The sequence below is a fragment of the Mesoplodon mirus genome, assembly GCF_964341445.2.
Source record: "Mesoplodon mirus genome assembly, chromosome: 9".
NCBI lineage: Eukaryota > Metazoa > Chordata > Mammalia > Artiodactyla > Ziphiidae > Mesoplodon > Mesoplodon mirus.
The window spans coordinates 99,696,437-99,716,106 of NC_138985.1; the positions used below are offsets into that span (position 1 = coordinate 99,696,437).

Sequence of the window (19,670 nt, forward strand, 5' to 3'; positions counted from 1 at the left end):
TGTTTATCTCTTGTTGTGAAATTGTTCTCTGGTTGTTTTACATGTTTAAGTCCCATCTCTGCAATTAAGCCACAAGCACAGGGACTGTGTTTTTAAATTTTTTCCTCTTTGTTTTATCCATACTCCACCTTTCAATGAAAACTCTATAGTATAGGAAATATATGAAGTGCTTACTAACTACCTGGTGGATACTTATGGTCTGGTGATTCAGCTGGCTATCATTTCAATATTCTTCAAACTCTGGGTCAAGGAAGATGTTCTAAGGAATAGAAGAAAGTCTACTTTACTGGCCCCTGCTACACCTGGCAGTAAACTTTGGAGCTGAAAATAGTTCCATATCTTTTTAAGGTATATAGTGGTGTTTATTAGAGGCAGTGACACACCATGGGTCAAATGAGGGCCTTACACTAAGCAACGATGCCTGTTACTTCCTAGGACATTGGTAGTAAGCCTTGGCTCACTGTTAAAACAAATGTCATAGGTTAATTAATCTGCCTTGGTCATTGGGTTAGAGAAGACAAGTTCACAAGTTAAGGGGCCAATTGGGTTCATACTCTTCCACAGTCACAACATGTTACCTTCCACCAACTGTGAAAATATGTGCTAACACTAGTCACTGGGGGACCAGAGAAGTTCTTGAAAATACCTTCTTGACAGTCTATACAGCTCAAAATTAATGTTTTCTCTAGTGATGACAGATTAATATTATCATTTTTGGATGAAGTGGTTCGACACACTTTTTTATGTAGTACCATCTTCTAAAGGAATATCCAGTTATTCCCATAAAACTAGAAAAATATAAATTCATTTTTAGCATCAATATTATAGAATCCTATCAACTATTTTTGTTCAATAAACATTACGCTTCCATCCACAGGGAGGTTTTTTCCTATTTGTAAAGGGTTTCAATCTGATTACAACTTACTAACTTCATGAACCCTAAATAATTACAGTACAGAATAACACTCTTTCTCCTTACGAATAAAGTCATACGTACTAAAATGCTTAGCGCACTGTAAACTGCTTTAGCAACGTAAGAGATTAAAAAAAAAAAAAAGTTCCAGTATTCTCCAAAAGTCCTTCATCCCTAGAATGTTGAGAGAATTTAATTTAGATTGACACACTTTGTTTATTTTTGCTTTCCTGGCATTTGGATGATAAAGCATAATCCTGAGAGGGTAAGAGAAACGGAAGAACTAATAGATAAGGTCCTCGTGAGCCTCACAGATGAGAGGATGGTGCCAAGAAGAGGAGCTGCTGCCGGCCTCAGGTCCTAATGACGTTTGCTGAGGACCTTCACGAGAGCATCAGGGATTCGGCATCATCCCTTCCCTCAACGTCAGGCTGGCGTTCCTCCTGTGATGGGTCTCCTTGAACTCATGTGATGTATTTTAGCAGTGTCCTTCAGGACCTCTAAGAGGAACTTAGGTTGAAGAAGTGCACCCACATTTCATTCAGTGATAGCTGCAAGCAGATCTGACAGGGCCTGAAAGTGATGGATGGTTATCGGTTTTAACCAAATATCAAGACTGCATGGGAAATGGTGTTTAAGACCAAGATCTAAGTACAAATGAGTGTGCTCTTGAGCTCAAAAAGATGATAGGTTTATAGGTCATCCAGTCATCGGGATGTCCTTAAGTACCTTATCATCTCCTAGCAGCACACTGACCGCTCTGTCAGGTAAAGACCTTTGGACTGAGAAGAAGACTAGCTTTAACCAAAACACTCCTCCCTGGAACGAAATAAAGCCAAGGAGGAGGTGACACAGCAAAAGTCACTTTCAGGGACATACCAGCAAAATGCACATACAGCAAAAGTGTACCTTTTTCTAAAAAGGTAAAATTTCTAGAGTTTGTCCTTACTTGTAAGTGTGAAGACAGACAAGACCATTTGCATCTGCAATGAAGTTATAAGAAAAACACTAATTTAGGCTCTTTCCCATATCAACATATGACAGATATTGATTGGAAACACAGAAAAATTAAGCATTTTACTTCAGAGAAAAGAAAAATTAAGTTTTAACTTTCACTTCAATATTATGCTAAGTTAGGACTAAGCAATATCACACCTTAGAAGCAAGAATTATAAGGCAAATGGTTAGTTCTGAAGCTTGCTCAAAGGATAAGATACAAAGTAGAAAAGACTTCAGTATATGAGTTGAACTTCAAAGATATTTATTAAAGATCAGATTCTACTGTTCAGTTGCTAAGAGAGAAAAAAGTAAAACTAAACCTTCATTCTTCTTAGGGATTCACATACTCTAAAGACAGAAAGGTGAGGGCATCTATATAGTAATGTGTGTACACTTACACAACCACATGTGGCTCCGCTTGCTAAAGAAGTGGGGTGATGTATGGGATGATTTCCTAGGGAATTTGTTAGAAATTGTTTAAAAAGGGAAGATTTGCATTGGCAAAAAGATGGCAGGAGCGTTCTCTATAGAGAAGACCGGCAGCATAGAGCCATGGAGGACAAAGTGATAAGCAGTTTCACTTGATAAAGAAGCAGAACTGAAATGGGAGCATGGAGAAGTGAGTCAGAGAGTAAACAGAGGGTGCTTCCAAGACTCAGAGAGCAATGTGAGGTCAAACACTTTTTAAAAAAATGTCAGTGAAAATCACTCAGCAACTCCATTTTCCAAATATAATCTTGGTCATGCCTGTCACTCTTTTCCTTGAAGATAAAAAGAGCTTAAATCTAGAGAAGAGGAAAAAAGGAAAGTTCGCTGGGAAATCAATACCAGAAGAACGTCTTTGGGTGGGTCATGCTTTCCAAGAAAGAGAAGAAGCCCTCAGGGTTAGTTAAGGAAGATTCGAGAACCAGAGAGACGCATGGTCAGAGAAACAGAGCCAACTACTGCAGAAACGGTATGGTTTAAACGACTTTTTTGCTATCTTGTAAAACACCACTCTCATTTTTTCGCAGAGGCTGAAATAACTGCCTTCACTTCCTAGAGTGAAAAGAGGGGATGGGAATGTCACCAGACTGAGCAAAATTCAGTGGATTCTGGCTGCTTACAAACCCCTTTTTCAATAAGCCATGGGGCTTTGCTTTGTCAGGAGAGAAGCTGGAAGCTGCATAATTAAATAGTAATGTATTTTGTTACCTTGATAAAGAAAGCTGCCAGTGTGAAAGCTGCCTGCAGCATTTATGTGCTTTGCAAAGTTTGGTTTCCATCTTTTCGAAAACTGGGTACGTGGTGAGGTGTGAAAAGAGCAGTGCTGTCTGCCATCACAAGCAGAAGTAACAGACTGGCACTCAGCTGCAGGACTCCGTTCCAAACCGGCAGATGACATTTTTGGTTTTGCCTCACGTGTTTCATTGTGCACTATTCCTTCCTAGCTTCGATGCCTCAGTCTACTGAACAGAGGGAGCCTTAGATGTCAGCCAGCTCAGGGTGCTCCGTGAAGACACCAAGGCGTGAGAGCAGCGCTCTGCCTGAGGTTACCCAACCTGCAAAAGGCAGAGCCAAGGCGGTGCCTGGTCCTTCCCACGCCAAGAACAAGGCTCTTGTCTTTGCCTGATGCTACCATCCACGTTCAAGTGACCACTGCCCAGAATGACACAAGTCTTTCTCTGTCCATTGGGCTCCCGAAGGAGATGTTTAGTTCCAGTAAATTTATAAAACAATAGGCTTAAATAAAGTCATAAGTCCGTGCAAATAGATCTATTGGGTCTATTTATAGAAAAATACATTCCCATTTTCGTTATTGGACATTGATAGTTTTTCTTGCTCTCGCATTTTTACACGCCTGCTCTGTCCCTTTCTTTTGTTAATATCTGCAAGCAAACTGTGTGCTAGGCATAGAGCTAAATGCTTTCCCCATATTATCCAATTTATTCCTCACAGTAAGTCGACTAGATATGTAGTATTATTGTTATCACCCCATTTGAAGGATGAAGAAACTGAGGCTTACTGGGGTTGACAGTTGCTCAAAGGCTACTGTCTAACAGAGCCAGGCTGTCAGCCAAGCATGTGAAAGGCTGACGAGGGAGCCTTTTCTCCCCAGCAGGGGACCACACTGCCCCCGCTTATGTGGCTGTACAGACTGTCAGATAGCACTACGGTGTCGCTAGGTGATGAAACGAGGTCCTCTCTTCCCAACATTTCCCTGGTCAGCCACGAGGGAGCAGGTTTAGTTGTCTCCATGCCCCATACTTTTCTAGCTCTGATGAGGGAAGGTGCAGAAAATAAAGCTGTAGCACCGGGGAAAGGAAATGCTGTGGTAATGAACTACTCATAGGTATTGTGTGGAGTTACACTGACTGGAAGAAGGGATGTTGCATGAAGCTAAGAAAGTCATACCCTAAAATTCAGAGCATCTGGGAAAAGAGAATTGACACAGAAAGCCGGCAAAATGAGGAAGGAAGCATTTAGTTAACTTCATTATTTTGAAAAAGAGGGGCTGGACTGATGACTATTTTCCCAGCTCTATCCAGGACAGCACGGGCCTAAGGAGCTATAATGGGCATCATGGGCAAGCAAAAATACACACAGGAAAAATGCTTCCAAGATCCTGGAATGTACAGGTTGAAGTAACACATCCAGGATTAACTTCTAGGAACCACCCTAAAATAGGAACAAGGTATTCTAATATTTTGCAACTGGTACTCGTGACAAGAGAGGCTTAGTCTAAGACCTTGATTCAGTTGCCAGCACCCACCCAGTTCTTTGCAAGAGAAAGCCATCAAAATAAAAAACAAGCTTTAGGTAGAGCAGATTGGGTGAAAAGTTTTCATTGGCTATTAGAGTTTCTAGTTAAGTAGAACACAGACAAATGGAGTAACAATAACAATGATCCTTATATAAAGACCGAACTACAATAACTGCCAATGTACCTGCTAGCCCCTTGGTTATATGGGTAACCCAGATAATATCATTCTACAGAGTAAAGAGCTTAAATAAACAGTAAAATGTATAAAGCAAGCACAGTTCTTCATCTCTGCTCTCACAGATGATGACACGCGGACCAAGCCAGTCATTTCCCACTCCCTTTTTAAACACTTACCTGTAGGACAGGTGATGTATCTGTAGGAATGAGATCTATGAAAGCTTCATTTGTTGCTGGAGGATCCACGACACAACGGTATTTGATGACCTCTTCCCACCCATCCACTTAAAAGCAACCACGAGATTAGCCTTCATCCCTTCCTCTCTCCTTTTTTTCTATTACCTTCTTATTTTGCAGTGTTTTAAATACTTTAACTTAAATATTCTCTGAGGCCAAAGGCAATGTAAGGCAAAATTGTATGTAAATCTTAGTAAAGAATACTCCCCCCTCAACACACAGACATCTATAATAAGGCTTCAAAAGCTAATTAGGTACTGATCACCAACACCACATTCCAAAGAACCCAAAAGGATCAAAGGATTATACAGTTACAGTCGATAGATTTAATAAGGGGGAATGAGAGAGAATAGTAGGGTCAGGAAAGAGCTAAAGTAATACAACCTGATTTTGGAAAGCCCCGGGCAGGGGTTGTTTTGTTTGCTTGTTCTGTTTTATTTTGTTTTTAATCAGCAGTGATTGTCTGTTTTCCTAGGAAATGTGAAAGACTAGCCAAGGAAAAGCATGCTGTCATCTTTTTTTTTTCTTTCTTTTTTTCATGCTGTCATTTTTGTTCCTTTCCTTTCACACAGCCTTTGGGGAGCGCCCAGTGAGACCACCATAAAAGGCCATCTTTTCAGCACATTAGTAACTGAATTTCTTTGGAAAAGGACCAGCACTAACCTATCCTCTACAAGAGGGAACAATGTTAATGAGGCTACAATGGAACTCAAAGATTTGTACTGGAAGGTGCTGTTTGCCAACACCACATACTGCAGCAAATGTGACAGTGAGACTTGTATAGAGGGAATCAGGTCTGTGCCAGGGCATGGCATAGAATGGGGCAACATTTCCATTCATTGAGTATAGAGTTAAATAAGAAGGGCAACACCACCCATGGAGAAAAAATTTGGAATACACTCAAAAAACCAGTCAGCGAATAGGGAAGGACAAATCACGGGCGTTTGAGTTGTTAGAAAAATTCATCATTGTTTGTCCTTAGACTCGATGGAGGTGGTTCGAAAACACAGAATTAACGAGCACAGAGGAGGGGCTGGAATGAAGGACAATGGAGATGGCTTGCCAGAGAGATGGTAGGAGGGTACGTAAGCCATATGGCTGTGTGAATACAAGGGAGATGGGATCTGGAGAGGGGCCCCCAAGCAGGAAGTAGAAATAATTCATTCAAGCAAGTAAACAAAACCAGGGTGAGGAAGAACCTCAAAAGGGAGCACTAAAAAGTTTGAATCTAAATACAAAAGCCAGTAGGGAATCCACAGTCATAAACTGAATTGGGGGCAAAAAAACAAAAACAAAAAAACCCTCTAGCAACTCTGCATTAGCTAGCCCAAGGTCATTGCGAAGTGGCATACTGCGATGGCCAATATTGGAAACTCTTCCTAGCAAGGCAATTAAAGATCTGCAGATGTTTCCATCTGTATCATTAGCCAAGCTTACTTATCACATTTTACTAAAAAATAGCTTATAGAAAATAAAAAGGAAAAACATCTAACTTTCTTAATCCACTCTACTCTTCTGGTCATAAAATAATTGTCTTTCTATGTGATATTTTCTTAAGGAAATAGCTACCTTTCAAGAATTCTACCTTTTTAAGATTGAGTGCTACTGACCGGAAATTAGATCCCTGTTTCCTTGCTTATGGAAGTATGGAGGTAAAATAAGTGGACAAGAATATAGCTTTAAATTGTTTTTCTGTGACAAGGGTACTGCTCACTGATAACAAGAAGAAAAAAATAAAATCTCTTTTCTAACGACCAATTCCAACCCAATAATTATGAGGTCTCCTTTCAACAAAAAGAATCAAGATTTCCTATAACATTAGCTCAAAACTTAGCCATGCTATTGACAGACTATATAGACGGGGGCTAAAAATGGGATCTGGATCTAGAGTATGAGTTTGGATCCTAGTTCTACACATGTGACCTTGAACAAGTCACCTAATAGGTTTGTGCCTTAGTTTCCTCATCTGTAACATGGGAATAATAGTAGTACTATGATTGTTGTGAAAGTTAAATATATATAAAACATTTAGAGCAGTTGGTTCAGTATGTAATAGTTTGGTGTGACCTTAAAGTTACTAAACCTCTCTAAACCTCAGCAGAACATCCCTTAAGCCACTGCCTGGAACTTATTAAGTTTTAATAAAAACTGACCTTGTTTTTCAGTTTTAAGTACACATAAGAGTATATTATGCCAAAGAATTTCAAAGGAGTAGTTGAACTTATTTTTGCTAAAACACAAGGACCCAAACCATTAATCCCTCCAACCTTAGTTTCTCAAAAATCAATTATTCTTTAAAAAAATTTTTTAATTTCAGGAGGTATCATAGATATTTAAAAATATATATAACTCTCAAGATATGTAACTTTTATTCGAATAAAAAAGAATATAGGTTTCTCTTTTTGATAATAAGGGGAATGAGCTACTTCCTTAACAATTTAAGCTAAAATCCTAGATTTAAAAAATCAGGAAATGTGGGAAGATGGTGGTAATAGTTGCAGCAGACTATTTGAATATTCCTGAGTCTCCACATATAGAGAGACAGAGGAACCAGAAGAACCAAAAAACATGGTCAACATTTAAGACAAAGTAACAAGATACCCTTATAAACCTCAAAATTACGAGTGGCTGGAGAGAAGACACCGAGAGTCAAATGACCTGCATTCTATCAACGTCTGTGCTGGAAAGCACAGGGAAGCAGCAGGCAGCTGATGGACCTGAGAACAGGAAGCCCCAAAACAGCCAACAGGTGTTCACTGAACAGTACAGTGGGCCAAGGTGAGAACACCTACGGAAACTGTCAGAAGCTTTTCCCATTCCCACAGCACATGAGTGCAAGGGCCCCCAGTAAGGACTAAAAGTACCTGGAGCACTGCAGCCCCTGTAAACTCTTAAAACTGACCATCCAGGGCTCCCCTTCAAGATAGGACCCAAAGTGAGGGTAATCTTCTAAGTGGAGTACACACTGAGCAGAGCAGGGACAACAGGAGTAAAGGAAAGAGGTCTGGATAAAAGCGAGGCTAGGGGTCAAAGCCAGGAAGTCTGAGAAAGCAAGCTACCACATTAACAATACACAAAACCAACACAAGAAAGAGCTCTCTGAAGTTAGAACAGCTAACAAGTGTTTTTCTTTCTAAATTTCAGAAAAACTAATTTCATATAAAGTATCAAGAAAAAAGCATGTAAAATCTCACATGAAGGAAAAAAAACAAGAATAAGGAACAGAATAACATTCCCACAGATAATGGAAGTGAATCACAAATACTTGCTATACAAAAAAAAGTAGTAACGTACTGTTTCAAATGAGCTTAAAGACACATGATACAAAGAAATATCATGTATCAGAATTAGAATAACTCAGAAATGAGGTGATATTAATTCAACAAAACACTAAAAATAAAAGAATAAAACATTTTGCAAATTAAACTAGAAAGAACACAAGAACAAATAAATTCAACCAATAAAGCCTTAAGTAGAAGAAACAAAGAACTTTTAAAAATCAAAAAGAAAAGAATGTGAGAGAAAATGGCAAAGGTTGAAGATAAGCAAAGAAGATAAAACAAACATACAAAATGAACTTCTGAAGAAAACCAAAGCAAAAAAACAGAACAAACACTTAATTCAAGAACACAGTTCTGAAGTTTAAAAAATAATAAACTTTATATTTAAATAGTGTCATGTCTCAAAATGATCTACATCCAGGCATATTTTCATAAAAATACTGAACATTAAAGGAAAATAAAATATCCTTTGGGTATTAAGACCAAAAAAAGTGACTTTTATAAGGAGAATATTATCATTAGACTTTAATAGCAAATGCTTTATGACAGGAGAAAAATGTAATATTTAAAATGTCAAGGAAAGAACATGTGCCCCAGTGAGTTTGTATGCAGCACAACTAATTTTCAAGGGTGAAAGACTCAGACCAACTGCTATTGTATGAAAAAACTGGTTTTCTAAGGAATCTACCAGAGAATGTGGTTCAGACAACTAAAATAACTAGAGAGACTTAGACATAATGACTGGTGATGAACATTAACTAGTTACTGTCATTATCTGAATACGATACACTCTGAATTAATGTCTCTGTGTTTCCTATGCATTCTAAACAAGAACCAAACAAGCATCCACACACAAAAACTCACAAATGGAGAATTTAATTTATATTAATCAAGTTGGGTAGTTTTCTCTGGTGACTGGAAAACCTCTCTGAAGGACTTAAAGAATTCTCGTGCATAAAGGCCCAAGGAAATGAGCAGCTCACCTAGAATAATCTTAAATGGACATGAATAAAAATCAGTAAAAATGAACGAGAAAACAACTTTGAAGAAATTATCTGGGATGCATTCCAGAGAAACAAAGAGATATAAAATAGGGAATAGAGGGTAAAACATATATAGGATAGCATGAAAATATCTAACACGCATCTAAATGGAATTCCAGAAGGAGATATATAGGGAAGAGAAAGCATTCAGGTAATGTTTGTATTTAAATGTCTGTGTTAGAAAAAAAGTAGAAAAGGAATAAAAATAACCCAAATGGTTAGAAGGAAGGAAACTATAAACATAAGAAACTAATGAAACAGAAGACAAATACATAATACAGAGGACCAATGAAGGTAAAAAATGGTTTCTTGAAAAACCAGTAATATAAAGGGCTCTAAGCCTCTGGTGAGAGGGAGAGAGAGGTGGAGGGGAGACACACACACACACACACACACACACACACACAGCAGGCACAAACAATATTAAAAATGAAAAGGTAGATGTAACCTCAGATCTCATAGAAGTTACACAGACAGTAAGATAGTATTTAAAAATGTATGCCAAAAAATGAAAAATAACTTTAATAAAATGGATGAATTCCTTTAAAAATAGTTACCAATACTGATTCAAGAAGAAATAGAAAATCTATCTCCTCCAACATTAAAAAATACAAATCTGTCATTGAAATTTTCCCCACAAAGGGAATGCCAGCCCCAGACAACTTTACTGATGGGATCTTCTAAGATATTCCAGAAATAGATAACTCAAGTGTTACACAAAGTCTTCCAGATGTTAGGAAATGAGGAGATGCTTTCCAATTCATTTTATGAAGGTATGAACATCATACATGCACCATACTATAAAAAAGAAAAAAGCCAATCACACTCACGAATATGGAAGTAAAAATTCTAAGTAGAATATTAGTAAGCTGAACCCAGCAATATATAAAGGAGATAAATGTAATAACCAATTTGAACTCATCTCATGCATATAATAGTGGTTTCTACTAAAAAATCAATGAAGTGACCATAGTAAAAGATCCAATGAGAAAAAGCATATTGTCATCTCAAAAGATGAAAAAAAATTCAGTAAAATTCAATACCTGTTGAATTTAACAAATTTGAATGAAGGAGAAAATCCTTAAAAGTCTATCCACAGAACAACCACACCATCAACACCACGACTACCTGCCAGTGACCTTCACAAGTAATGGTGACTTGTGGATGGCACTGACTTGGAGGTCAGGAACAAGGCAATACTGCTATCTCTACGTGTATTTGATACGATACTGAGTGTTCTAACTGGCACAGAAAGAATGAGAAAGTACTCATACAGAGCACAGTGACTGGAAAAGATGAAACAAAGTTCTCAGGAAAATACTTTCCTCACAAAAGGACCCTTCAGATAAAGTTTATGAATATAAAAGATTAGCAGGAATCCTGATTCAAGATTTTGAAACAAGATTCTAAGTCAATTGCCTTTTAATACACCAACAATGTTCACTTAGAAAATACAATTTTAAAAATATAAAATCTCACTAAAATGTTAAGTACTTAGGAATATATTTAACAAAAGATGGCCAAAACCTTCATGAAAAAAATCATAAAACTCTGTTGATAGGCACTTTAAAAGGTTAATTAGTTAAAAATAATTAAGTGTAAAGAGATGTGGTTTGAGATGAAAAGACTCATTATCATAAAAATATCAATTCTCTTTATACTCATGTATAGATTCATGCAATTGCTGTGAAAATTGCAACACAAAACTTGATAAGCTGATTCTAAAATTTACCTGAAGAAGCAAAAGTACACATACAATCAAGACACTCTTGAGGAACAACAAATTTTAGGTATCTCCCAGATATCAAGATTTCTACCAAAGTTACAGCAATTAAAACAACATGGTATTGTACAGACATAGACATATGGATAAATAAAACAGAAAAGGGAATCTGGAAACCCACAAATATGGGGAGACAGAACAGGCTTTGCAAGTCAGTGAAGGAAAGTCCCTGTTTGAAAAGATAAACCACAAACTGGAGAAAATTTGCAACACATATAGTCTACACAAATTTTTTACCTAGAATACATTAAAATGTTTATGAATCACTGAGAAAAAACAGCCCACTGGGAAAAAATGGGCAAAGGAAATAAAGAATTACATAGAAAAGTAAACACAAATGACCTACAAATATATGAAAAATGTTCAATCTGATATGTAATTATTTAATGCAAATTAAAATCACAAGATACCATTTGACATTCCCACCAAATTGGCTAAAAATTTTAATCAGTTAATATCAAGTGTTGACAAAGGTGGATTATTAGGAACTCTTACTGCAGTTGGGAGTATAAATTAGAATGATCACTTTGGAAAACAGTTCGTCATTATGTGATCAGTTAAATATGTGTATAACCTACCACCTAACTCTGCCATTGCCAGGTTTAAACCCTAGAGAAATTCTTGCAAATGGACACCAGGAGGAGTTATGAAAAAGAATGTTCATAATATTGTTTGCAATAGCAAAAAGAACAAAAACAAACAAAGAAAGAAACCCTGGAGCCTACCTAAACATTCATCAGCAGAATTTGGGTATATAAATTGTTATATAGTCCTACAACAGAACACTATACAACATGAAAAATTAATGAAATGAATATGATGCTCATCAACAAGGATGAGTTACAAAAGCATTATTCTGTACCAAGGAAGCAAATCACAGAAGAGTTTGCAAAAGAATTCAATTTATAAAAGTTCAAAATAAGCAAAACTATACACATATACACACATATATGGAATACATATATAAAATATATATTTATACACACACATATATCCATAGGTGAAATATGCATACGTGGAGTAAAATGATGAAAAGAAACAAGGGAATTTTTAACAAAAAAAGCAGAGTAGTAGCTATCCCCATAGGAGAGGGAAGAGAATGTAATCAGAAAGGCAATCACGAAGCTTCCAGATGACTACAAGTATTTTATTGTTTAGACTGGGGGCTGGGTACACAGTAGTTCCTTTGGTTATAATTTAAACTGAGCAGATAAATTTTATACATTTTTATGAATATTTCTATTTCAGTAAATGTATATATACATATATATTTATACTAGAGAGAAATATGAATCTATGGTATTTGAGCCAGAGACAGCCACTGATGTATTAAAGAGCTTTAGGCCACTCTGCAATGCGTTTCCCTGCACAACCCACTGCAAAGTAAAACTGCCTCAAATCCTGACAGTGGCTCGTCCTTGGAGACTTAACACTGGTGATTACGGCTGTTACAGTTTTTATCTCCAGATAGCCTCCACTCCCATTCTTGTTCATTGTGTTACCGTTGCAACAGAAGAACTACCATATAAAGTGAGAAAGAACCATTTTTACCAACAACAGGTCTGGGGGCTAGGACAGGAGAGGGATACCTGCTTCAGACATGCCAGGGGGAATCAGATTGTTGGCATTTCCTCCCAATTAATGTCTTTTACTTTGTAAGTGAACAGACATTGGTTGGAAGCTGACCCTCTGTCAGTGCCCCAGCACAGAGGCATTCTGAGAGGCCATAAAGCAAGCAAGCTAAGAGGACAAGACAGAATCTGAGAGCTCAGAGCAGGCGAAGCAGCCTGGGAACCCACCAGAGGTGGCTCCAGGGGCAATAGGCACTAAATGCAGACAAAACTTGTAGGACAGGGCAATTCATCACCATCAAGCTTATCTACTGACAAGGAGTAGGACTCTGGCTTCCAGCTGTAACATTAAAATGTAACGTTCCCCCTGGGACTTAGCATGGCAGGCTTCCCTGAGCTTCAGTTTCACTCAGTTAACTAATTATGAGAGAATGTGACATTGGTATTTACTTTTTCTACTGAGACAAATCATTCCCAGCAGGAGGGAGAAGTTGTTATTTTTGGTCTGTTTTGTTTTGTCATTAAAAGGAAATTACTCACACAGTAGTAAATAACCTCTTGTTAGAGGGAAACTTTTTTCTTTCTATAATTCTATCAATTCACCTGAATGCTGACAATCACTTCTTTTGTTTTCTGGGGACATGGTGGGTAAATGAGCAAGAGTGGAGTGTTAGAACTGGGTTTGAAAATTAACTCTACCACTAACTAGCTGTGTGATCTTCAGCAAGTTATGTAAGTACTGTGAGTTTCCCCCACTAAAAACTGAGGAGAACACATTTACTGGGTAGTGTGCTTTGTTAAAGATGAAATGATGTAGCTGAAACACTTTAGCACAGTGTCTCTGCACAAGAAGCACTCAGTAAATTTTAGCCTTTATTCTTTTTTTTTTTTTTTTTTTTTTTTTTTCCCCGTACGCGGGCCTCTCACTGTTGTGGCCTCTCCCGTTGCGGAGCACAGGCTCCGGATGCGCAGGCTCAGCGGCCATGGCTCACGGGCCCAGCCGCTCCGCGGCATATGGGATCCTCCCAGACCGGGGCACGAACCCGTATCCCCTGCATCGGCAGGCGGACTCTCAACCACTGCGCCACCAGGGAGGCCCTTAGCCTTTATTCTTAATGACTGATACTCTATGATAAAAATAGAAACATTCTACATTTCACTTATGCCTTATATCATCAATTTCCCATATCTAATGATCCCGTATCTAATCAGAAACTGTCCCTTTACTTTGTCACTGCAGGCTAAATTGTGTATTAACCATTTTAGTCCTCCTCACCCAGATATAAAAAGGCTTCCAATAAAATTTAATATTTAATGATAATGCTGAAAGAAACATTTTTCACACCCCTTCTCCTCCCCAGCACATCTTTTAACTTGTCAAAGGCAGTATGTAATGCTGAGCAAACATCATAATAAACACATACTTCCTCATCCACTGCTGACATCAACAGCATTATGTTCAGGGTGCTTTTAACAAATTGGAAGGTGATTTCACAATTGAACTCATAACAATCCCATGAGGTAGGCAGGGTAGATACGAATAGCCTCACTTTACAGGTGAGGAAACTGAAACTAAGAGGGAAAATAACAAAGCCACGATATCCAAGCACATTTTCCATGAAAGGATAATCTGAGGGGATCGAGAAGGTCAGGGTTATTGGACTTTGGAAAATTAGATTTTCTCAAGAATGAAGTCTGTTCTGGGGATAGCCAAAGTGACCAGTCAGAGAGAGGAATAGGATCACTGGTGGAAAGCAAACAAAATAGAAAGTCAAGAGGCACAGAGCTTTCTTTTCCAATTTCACAATCCATTTGCCCGATGTGCCTCGATTTTTCTACCCATAACTTTGAGAGAGCAAAAACGCTACTTCTTACCCCTCTTACAAGTACACTGCAATGTCATTATTGTACACAACACAAGCTTGATGACATGATACTCAAGGTTTTATGCTAGCCACAGCAAACATGAACACTTTAAAATGTATAAACATAAGAAAACACATTTTAAGTACTAATAGAAAATCTTGGTGATAAAAGGAAAAGAATATTTTTCTAAGGATACATGGGCTAGAAGATATGAAAATTAGGTAAGATTAGATCAATCAGCATTATAATTTTACATTACATATTTGAATCATTTTTGGAAGTTGCAGAATCAACGTTTTGAAGCCATGAAAATGTAAAAGCCCTCTAATTTGGATAATGTTTCTTTAACTAATCACATATACCCACTTCTTAAAATAATCGATTCTAAAGTGCTGTTAATACTGAACAAGTCTTCCGGGTAGTTGTCACCGTTCAGGACTCCCCAGGACATTGACACTGCTTGCTGATAGCCCATAACCCTTAAGAATCCCTAGTGGACTACAGAATTGTAATTCAGAAGCCCATCCCCCTTTATTCTGGAATGGGAGATTAAGTTCTTACAGACAGGAAGGCAAATGCAAACAAAGGTCATTAAAGGAAACCCTAGTTCAAAATAAAAACCAAACACAAGTTTCTGGTTTATCATTTGAACCGGAAAATCCAAGGACCTCTAAATATGCAATAAAAAACCTAGTCAATACCAACATCGATGAGCAAAATAGCATATAACAGTAGGTCATCATTAGGTGGGTGATGCCTAATTCTGACTTAATAGGCCTGAACATAATTTCCCCTATGATTTTTCACAGAACATGATACAACTTCATTCCAACACTGGGAGAGACTTTATGATACGGCAGCAGAACAGGCCTACTTAAAAACTCCACCTCTCTCTAAGTATTCAATTAATGAACATCTTTTGAATGTTTGCTGTTTGTTGGGATCTATATCAAAGAACTCACAGTCTAGCAGGGGAGACAGGTAAATCAAGCAACCAATTTTTAAGTTAAATTCTAGGATGAAGAAAAATATGCGATGCAATGTTAAGTAGGGCAGAAAGCTCTCACGGATGATTAACCACGCCTCAGATGGTAAGTATAAATTGTCTATGGCAAAAAGGAGGAGTGACTTCTGTCAGAACAGCCTGGCTAAAAGCAGGGAAACATGATAAACGTGCTGAGTTTCAGAAATTAGATGTAGTGCCGCATGGCTAGAGCACAGAGAGAACGGGAAATATGCCAAAGAAGCAATGAGCAGTAGAGGAAGACAGAGTCCATCACTTAGGACTTTCTATACCATGTTTAAGTTCAATATTGGAAAGATGAATACAATTATTGGTCTATTGAAAAGATTTCATCCTACAGGCAATGGGAGTAGATTTTTACCATAATCAGTTTGGTGATATGTAGGTATACAGGGAAATAAAAGAAGGAATTCTAGAGGTATGGGTATGGCTATCAGAAGACAATTTTAAAAGTCCAAGTAAGATATGGAGTGGCCCTAAATGAAAGGAATGGGGATGGAAAAGAAAACAGAGGTAAAAGAAGTATAAAAAACAGAGTTGATAGAATTTAGTGGCCAGGTAGCAATGGGAGGGTGAAGAGGAAAGCTTAAAACAGCTGTCTTTTTTTTTTTTTTTTTTTAAACTTGCTTGGCTAAATAGATAATGGTGCCTTAGCTGAATTAGGGACAGCATGAAGTGGAATGTCAGTGGTACTCTTAGAGTCCTGGCTTATCCCTCTTTTATAAAAGATTAATCGAATTTCACTTTGTATTGCAGTACGTATGTGTCATTTCACTGCCCCCTTCCCCAAAAGGGAACCAATCAAGCTCCTTGAGGGAAAAAGTTCTGTGTCACACATCACATTGTCCCTGCACATAGCTCCATATAGCATATCTGTATAACATGATTATATAACATAACTGACCCATTGTAAACACTTAATAAAACATTTCTGAATGACTGATTGAATAAATGTACAACTCCAAACCTTAGATGTGTCAAAACTACACATTTTATCCTTTGAATAAAATAGTCATCTCTTAAAATGCAAATAACTCACCTCAACTGCGTAACAACTCAGACTACTACCAATTTCAGACTCATAACATTCTCTGCAAATCTCAATGTCCACTCTGGAAGGGACTTCTGGAAATATCTACTACAAATCCCCACTTTAAAGGTGAAATCTGTGACTCAGAGCAGTTACATGACCAGCCAGAAGTCACACAGAGTACAGCTGACGCTTGAACAACACGAGTTTGAACTGGCAGGTCCACTTACATGAGGAATATTTTTCAATAGTAAAAACTACAGCACTACAGCAACCGCAGTTGGTTGAATCTGCCAATGTGGAGGGACTGCAGATATGAAGGGCCAAGTCTCAGTTACACACAAATGTTTGACTGCATGGAGGGTGCCCCCAGCCCCTGCATTGTTCAAGGGTTAACTGTATCTGGAGATGGGACAGAAATCAGAATACGTTAAGCTTTGAAATATTGGTCAACCAAAATAGTTGTAACAGATTTGAAGATAATACAAGACATCAGATTTAAGTTAAGTTTTTAAAAGCGCTTCATATTGTGCACTAAAAAAACACAAAGTGAACATCTTAAAGACATTTTCTTAAATAATTCTTCCCTCTGACAATGAAATGCAAGGACCACAGCTCAACTTTTAGTTCTGAATTAGTATAAGTAAGACAGATTCTTACCGTGATCTTCTGAAGAGACTGGTGACCTAAAATGAGATAATAAGCATGATAAATCTTTTGTAAGTGACACTGATAATTATAGGTACAACAATGATCAAGAATAAGCTCATAGAAATTATACCCCCAAAATTCAGTTAAATAGAAATTCAGTATAGTAGTAGATGGTGCAATTGATGTGTTGGTTGTATGGTATATTCCAATTAATAACTCCCAAAGCTTACCTGGATTGGTTGAGTGGTAGATGTTACTAAAATAGTCTGTTAGCATGGTGTCATAAGACTGAAACACACTTAAACTCTCTGGATTTATCACACCCAATAAAAGAACTCACAGACATGTGGTGATGGATGAAATCCTGTGAGGTCACTAGTGCTGAAGGCCAGGCCTCCATAGAAAATACCAGGGATGTAACTAAGCACTAGATTAAGTGTCTATATGTAAAAAAGCAATCTACTTGGACAATAAAACATGAGACAGAAGTAAGAGAAACGGCATGTGCCCTTATCAATACTGCTTTTCGCTTCCACTCACTGTGGAATTTAATGTTTCAGTGAGTATGACGTAGACCCTCTACGTGTTGGCCTCATGTCTCTGAACCTGTGAGAGTCAGGATGAGGCAGGAGGGCAGCCATTGGGATCCCACAGAACTTCTACAAAGTGATAACGTCTGCATATCGTTTGAGGCTCAGGTCTAATTACAATATTAAGATACCAACGGATCATCATATCAACCCCTTTCACAAGAATGACCTTCTTTTCTTCCTCGGCTATTAATTGAGTTACTTTGAGCAATACAGACACAACTTTGTTGATGAATTCCCCTCAAGTTTGAAAGATACAGTCTTGACTACTGACTCATGCTTTTCTTGGGAGAAAGAGATGCATAATACTGCATTCAGAGGTGTTAGAATTTTGAAGGGAGAGGCAAGAAACCAGGAGGGAGGGGTCCTCTCCTCTAAATGATGGGCCTGCTGGAGCCCATAGCAGGGAGATGACCAAAGGCAAATGCATGAGTTTGGTAGTAAAGCTACCAAACTTTATATAACTAATATTTATATGTAGTCATAATATAACTAATATTTATGTGACACGATGACAAACGTTGGGACAAGAATGATTCAGTGGGTGCATAGTGGTTGAAGGACAATTCTAGCTACTTTGGGATGCCCGATACCACTTTACTTTATCTACTGATCAGAAATATTTTTGTCCATTATGTGAACAAACAGTACAGTATAAAGACACAGGAATAGGGCCTCCCTGGTGGCGCAGTGGTTGAGAGTCCGCCTGCCGATGCAGGGGATACGGGTTCGTGCCCCGGTCTGGGAGGATCCCATATGCCGCGGAGCGGCTGGGCCCGTGAGCCATGGCCGCTGGGCCTGCGCATCCGGAGCCTGTGCTCCGCAACGGGAGAGGCCACAACAGTGAGAGGCCCGCATACCGCAAAAAGAAAAAAAAAAAAAAAAAAAAAAGACACAGGAATAATGGTGAGACAGCCTTGAACTTCCATTGGGTGTCAAAGTGAAATCATTTCAACCTTATAGGTCTCTTCAAGTAGACTTCTGTGTGTGAAAACTACAGAGTGTCCCCAGATCTGGTGGAGAGAAAACTGGCATCTGAGTGGTGGACACGGGAGCAGAGGGAGAGAACCTGACATAATACTAAGTCATCACTGCGGTGTTGGCTGCTTGAGAAACACTGCTGGGCCTCCTCAGGTGGAGCTGATCTATCCTCTCCCTGGAATCCCCCTATTTCACACTTTCACACACCAGCCTTCCCAATAGGTTGTGAGCTTCTTGGAAACTAGGACTATGTCTTACTTAGAACATAGTGGGTCCCTGATTAAATTGCATTAATTTCAGCACCACACACTAGAGTTCGGACTCAGACACACTCTGGAGCTCCTCAGAAATCACCACGTCACCTTAAAACCACCTTTGAGTTTGCCAGCTCCTAGGTCAGCTGTGAGGGAAGGGTCTAGGGAATGACCTGAAGCTCCAAATTAGTGACAGCGTGGGCACTCTCAGAGCCAAAAGACATCCTGTGCCCCCTGCAACAGAGATGACCACCATCAAACAAAGGGGCAGAGGGAGCTGAACAGAGGTGCAATGGGATTGACATGTACACACACGACTACATTTAAGATAGATAACCAACAAGGACCTACTGTACAGCACAGGGAACTCAATATTCTGTAATAACCTAAATGGGAGAAGAATTTGAAAAGAACAGACACATGTATAGGTATAAATGGATCACTTTGCTGTACGCCTGAAACTAATACAACATTGTTTATCAGCTCAACTCCAATATAAAATTAAAAAAAAAGAAATTAGAGAATTG

General features: G+C 38.4%; 1 protein-coding gene across 2 annotated transcripts in view; it reads right to left on the reverse strand.

The window, feature by feature from the left end:
- Nucleotides 1-19,670, reverse strand: part of DGKI (diacylglycerol kinase iota) — a gene marked incomplete at its 5' end in the record, with an annotated part of 458,035 nt that overhangs the window by 30,858 nt on the left and 407,507 nt on the right. For both annotated transcript variants that reach the window (XM_082631691.1, XM_082631690.1), the window contains one exon: nt 17,328-17,353. In XM_082631691.1, the coding sequence (XP_082487817.1) occupies nt 17,328-17,353 (26 nt within the window). The remainder of the gene's footprint in view (nt 1-17,327; nt 17,354-19,670) is intronic.